Source organism: Acanthisitta chloris, unplaced genomic scaffold, assembly GCF_000695815.1.
Source record: "Acanthisitta chloris isolate BGI_N310 unplaced genomic scaffold, ASM69581v1 scaffold3496, whole genome shotgun sequence".
Classification (NCBI taxonomy): Eukaryota; Metazoa; Chordata; class Aves; order Passeriformes; family Acanthisittidae; genus Acanthisitta; species Acanthisitta chloris.
The window spans coordinates 15,609-20,967 of record NW_008679595.1 but is presented as its reverse complement, the minus strand read 5'-3'; the positions used below and the strand labels follow the sequence as shown (position 1 = coordinate 20,967).

The window sequence follows — 5,359 nt, the reverse complement described above, 5'->3', positions numbered from 1 at the left end:
TATATATATATATTTACAAAATTTTACACTCTGGCAAACCCATTTAGAGAAGTTAACTCTAAATATGGTGATAGGAGGTGAATGTTAAATTACGACCTTGTTATTTAAAAGGAGTTACTGAATTACTTGTAGATGTATTCTTCACAGTTTGAGTCTTGGTTGCCATGCTGCAACCTAGAACAGAGTGATAGCTCTTAGGAAGATTCTCCTGTGTGTTTGGTTTTGTGGCATTAGTATGTATTGACAAAGGTTGGATTTGTTGCATAATCACACAGCTATTAAATTTCACTACTGTGGTGTACCTCTAAATGTTTTAATTTTATTTTTAGCAAGCTCTTGGCTGTAATCTTTCATTGCAGTCATGGCCCCTAAGAAGAAGAATGTGAAAAAGAACAAAGCAGACCTCAGTGAAACGACTATCATTGTGGAAGACAGTCCCCTCAGCAAACTAAATGGCTTGAATGGACTCTTGGAAGGAGGAAATGGTTTCAGCTGCATCTCATCTGAGGTCTCCGACCCATCATATTGCCCAAATCTTTTGGAAGGGCTTAGCAAAATGAGACAAGAAAACTTTCTTTGTGACTTGACCATCAGTACCAAAACCAAATCCTTCAGTGTTCACAAGGTGGTGATGGCTTCAAGCAGTGAATACTTCCACAACATCTTAAAGAAAGATCCATCCACTCAAAGAGTCGACCTCAATGACGTGTCCCCGTTGGGTCTCGCTACTGTTATCACCTATGCTTACACTGGAAAACTTACTCTCTCTCTCTACACAATAGGTAGTATTATTTCCACAGCAATTTATCTACAGATTCACACCCTGGTAAACATGTGCTGTGACTTTCTAGTCCAAGAAATCAGTGTTGAGAACTGTATGTATGTCGCCAATATTGCAGAAACGTACGGACTAAAAGCAACCAAGGAAGCAGCACACAAATTTATCAGAGACAACTTCATTGAGTTTTCAGAAACTGATCAGTTCCTAAAGCTGACTTTTGATCAGATTAATGAACTTCTTGCAGATGATGACTTGCAGTTGCCTTCTGAAATTGTTGCATTCCAGATTGCAATAAAGTGGCTGGAATTTGACCAAAAAAGAGTGAAGTTTGCTGCCAGTCTCTTGAGTAACATCCGTTTTGGTACCATCTCAGCCCAAGACCTTGTCAATTATGTTCAAACTGTGCCAAGAATGATGCAAGATGCAGACTGCCACAAGCTCCTAGTGGATGCCATGAACTATCATTTGCTTCCCTATCACCAGAACACACTTCAGTCCAGAAGAACAAGGATCCGTGGAGGTTTCAGAGTCTTAGTTACTGTTGGGGGACGCCCTGCCCTAACAGAAAAGTCTCTCAGCAGAGACATCTTGTACAGAGATCCTGAAAATGGATGGAAGAAGCTAAGTGAAATGCCTGCTAAAAGTTTTAATCAGTGTGTCACAGTGATGGATGGATTTCTCTATGTGGCTGGTGGGGAAGACCAGAATGATGCCAGGAACCAAGCCAAGCATGCAGTCAGCAATTTCTGCAGGTAACTGGTTATTTCTTTGCAAGGGATGGAGGTGTCTGTTCTACAGAAGGCAGGTAGATAGGCTAAGCTGGTTTGTGTCATGCAGCATGAGCCACTCAGATAAAGACAAAGGGTACAGGGTAGGGGAAGTATTAAACTTTGAACTAAGAGAAACATGCAACTGAAGTGATGCAAGAAACTTCACCATGGTTACACATGCAAAACGAGAAGTGAGAAAAAACAGAAAACTTGCTCCAAGTGGAGGAAATAAATAAGAACATAAATAGGAAGTCCTGGGATGTTCTCAGGTACCATTAACGTGCACCAAATCGTGCAAGGTAAGACTTTTCAAATTTCAAGAACTTTTGGTGCCTCACAGGAAGTTCTGAAAAACACATTTTAGGCATTATAGTCTTCACTTTCTATGTACCATCCACCATATTTTCAACAGCTCTTGTACTGCATTTCATACCCTTTAGCTTCTTTATTATCCAGAGCTTGGAAGCAATGGCAGCACTGCTTGAAGGCTGCATCATCTTCTACAATGTACCCCAAATAACACCTGACTTCTGAGACACTGCAGTTCCTACCTACAGTCATCTGAGTGCTGCACTGGTGATAGCAAGGTCAGATGAGTGCACAGGCTAACATGCAATAGTCAGATAGGAGGGACTAGTTCTTAAACAGTTGAGCCCAAAAGTTGTCAGCAGACAGTAGCTCGAGGCAAAGGCTGGAGGTGAGACAACTCAGCTTTTTATCTCCTAGCAGACTGTAGACATGCAATGACAATACACTGCCACAGTCCTCCCAGTGCTTCCTTTTCTGCTCCCAGAAAGAACAGCCAAATTCTCCTAAGGACATCAACCAACATGCAAAGGTCATGAATGAGGAACCTCTTCTAGGCCAATTTTATTGTGTACTTTGTCAGAAAAATATCTCACATAAAAGAGATTATGCTGTTGCTCTCCTGACCTTCTGCCTCTAAGCTATGCCTCACATTCTCACAAGGAGCTGTGTGCAGTTGTGGGAGGAGGTGAGGGAATCCTCATTGCCCATGGCTGAATCAATTCTGCTCCCTGTGGTGCCTTTAACCTTGAGCCCGTCAGGTCACATCAGTGTGTCTGTGGACATGCTCTCAGGCCTGCAGATGACAATGCTGAATGACAGATAACAATTAGTATTTGCCTTCCCATAGTCTTTTTCTCATGTGGTTCTCTGGTCCCTTTAGCATGCAACAGAAGAAGTGTGTGGGTCTGCTAAGGTACCTCGCTCAGGAGTCATAATTTGACACTTGTTATTTCAAAACTGATAATTTAAGTGTCAAGGACAAAGAATGTTATTTCAGACAGGAATGGTGTAAAAGTGTAAACTGTAGAATCATAGAATCATCAGGGTTGGAGGAGACCTTTACGATCAAGTCCAACCATTAACCTGTCACTGCTGGAACCACTAAACCCTAACCCAGATCCTCCAGTGCCACATCAGACACCTCTTAAACACCTCCAGGGATGGTGACTGCACCACCTCCCTGGGCAATATCCCAGTGCCTGAACACCCTAACAGGGAAGACATTTCTCCTAACATCTCACCTGACTCTGCCCTGGCTCAGGGGAGATCACCACCTTACATTTGTTAAAATGCCTTGAGTAAATTTAGACATCTTTGCTGCAGACATGAATTGCAAAGAAACATTTAAGATTTCAATTGTATCCCTAATGCATTCCAGTATATTTCCATTGTATCTTCCCATTATTCCATTTAGGTTATTGTCCAAAATTAAGTTACAGAAGAGTCAGTGTTACTTCATTGAAATAACACCAGGTTGGAATGATGCAAACAGATTTCCCTCTAATCAAAAACTAAATTCATCTGGAAATTTAACCAGAAATAACAGTTCCATTACTCTGACTTTTAGCAGGCTCAATATCTAACTAAAATCTTCGCAACTTTGCTCTTGCGGGAGTAGTGTGACTTAGAAGTAGTGCGTAACGTAGCAGAGCAATATGTGAGCTGAGACCCTGTGCTTTTTCCAATGCTTTCAGATATGATCCTCGTTTCAACAGCTGGATTCACCTGGCAAACATGAACCAGCGTCGCACCCACTTCAGCCTGAACGTGTTCAGTGGGCTCCTCTACGCAGTGGGCGGTCGCAACTCCGAGGGTTGTCTCTCCTCGGTCGAGTGCTACGTGCCTGCAACGAACCAGTGGCAGCTGAAGGCACCCCTGGAGGTGCCCAGGTGCTGCCAGGCCAGCGCAGTGGTGGACGGGCAGATCCTGGTGACGGGAGGTTACATCAATAACGCTTACTCCCGCTCGGTGTGCGCGTACGACCCCAGCAGAGACAGCTGGCAGGACAAGGCCAGCCTCAGCACCCCGAGGGGGTGGCACTGCGCAGTGTCCCTTCTGGAGAGGGTCTATGTCATGGGGGGGTCTCAGCTGGGGGGGAGAGCAGAAAGGGTGGACGTTCTCCCCGTGGAGTGTTACAGCCCTTACACGGGGCAGTGGAGTTACGTGGCGCCGCTGCAAACCGGCGTTAGCACGGCTGGGGCCTCCACCCTTAACGGGAAAATTTACTTAGTGGGTGGCTGGAATGAGGTAGAGAAAAAGTACAAGAAATGCATTCAGTGCTATAACCCAGATCTCAATGAATGGACAGAGGAAGATGAGCTGCCTGAGGCCACTGTGGGTGTATCCTGTTGTACGATATCCATGCCCAACACCAAGACGAGGGAGTCCAGGGCCAGCTCAGTCTCCTCTGTCCCAGTCAGTATTTAAAGACAGGTCTAACCAGCAGCAAGTAAAAATGTTTACCAGCACAGCAGTATAATTAACCCTTTAAGTAGAATTTTTCTGCTAATATAGAAAAAAAAAAAGAAAGAGAAATCTTTGGCTTTGCAACTGTTTCAACAGTGCAAATTGGCCATTTTTTCATGAACTTTAGGACAGGAGGTGTGAAACAGCATGGGAGGGATAAGATCAGTTTTCTTAGCAGGAAGAGAGAGTTACACAACTGCAGGATTTCATTCTCTTCCTGACTTAGCCACTGACTTACTACACTGTCTGGGGCAAGTTGTTTCCTTTCTTTATGCCTTAGTTTCCTGACCTGTTAAACAGAGATAAACTTGCTTCAGAAGATTGTTATGTGGTTTTTTAATACCAAGTTTTAAATGCTTTCAAAACCCAAAAGGTAAGTCAAGTATGGCTATAATAAATCTCAGCACAGATGAGAAATGTGCCATGCCATCACAAAATTGATCTGTTTTGTTCTTTTCTAAGCATTTCCTATTTTGACACGCAGAAGGGGGAAAAAGCAAATGAGAAATATAGCATTTAGCATGTGCATACTTTCCTTAAAGGGCAAAAACATTCTCCTAGCATTTTCTCCCTCAGAAGTTAGAAAGAGATCCTCATCTTCTGCCTTTCATGCTTACATAAAATGCTGTGACTTGGCTTTCAGGACCTGAATCCACAAAATGCCTTAGCTCCTGTAAGTTGACTGCTGTCAGCACAAAGTGTTCCATCTTTCTGCTTGGGGAGGAAAGAGGAAATACAAGGAGATAAAATGATTTAATCCAGCCAAAAGGGCAGAAGTTACCTCACCTTAACCAACTCAGAGAGGCTTCACGTGCAGTTTCCTCAGATTACTGTGGACACCACCAGGCTCTGGTGGTGCTCTTAGCAATGTTTATGAGACAGATAATATTTTATCTCATTTGCAGCAGGGGAACACTATAAAACTGTAAGTGCAGACGTTGAGGCAGGTGTTTTCAAGACCTACACTCTGCTCTTTGTAGCTTTGTTAAAGCTGCAGATGAAGCATCAGCATGAGCATGACATGGAACTAGAG

The 5,359-nt window shown here is 43.5% G+C and overlaps 1 protein-coding gene across 1 annotated transcript in view; it reads left to right on the top strand.

Annotated features, from left to right (window-relative positions):
• KLHL31 (kelch-like family member 31) overlaps positions 1-4,287 on the top strand; it is a 7,244-nt gene extending 2,957 nt beyond the window's left edge. Inside the window, exons 2-3 of the mRNA XM_009077350.1 lie at positions 330-1,533; positions 3,555-4,287. Coding sequence (XP_009075598.1) covers positions 362-1,533; positions 3,555-4,287 — 1,905 coding nt within the window. The 5' untranslated portion in view covers positions 330-361. The remainder of the gene's footprint in view (positions 1-329; positions 1,534-3,554) is intronic.
• The last annotated feature ends 1,072 nt before the right edge of the window (positions 4,288-5,359 follow it).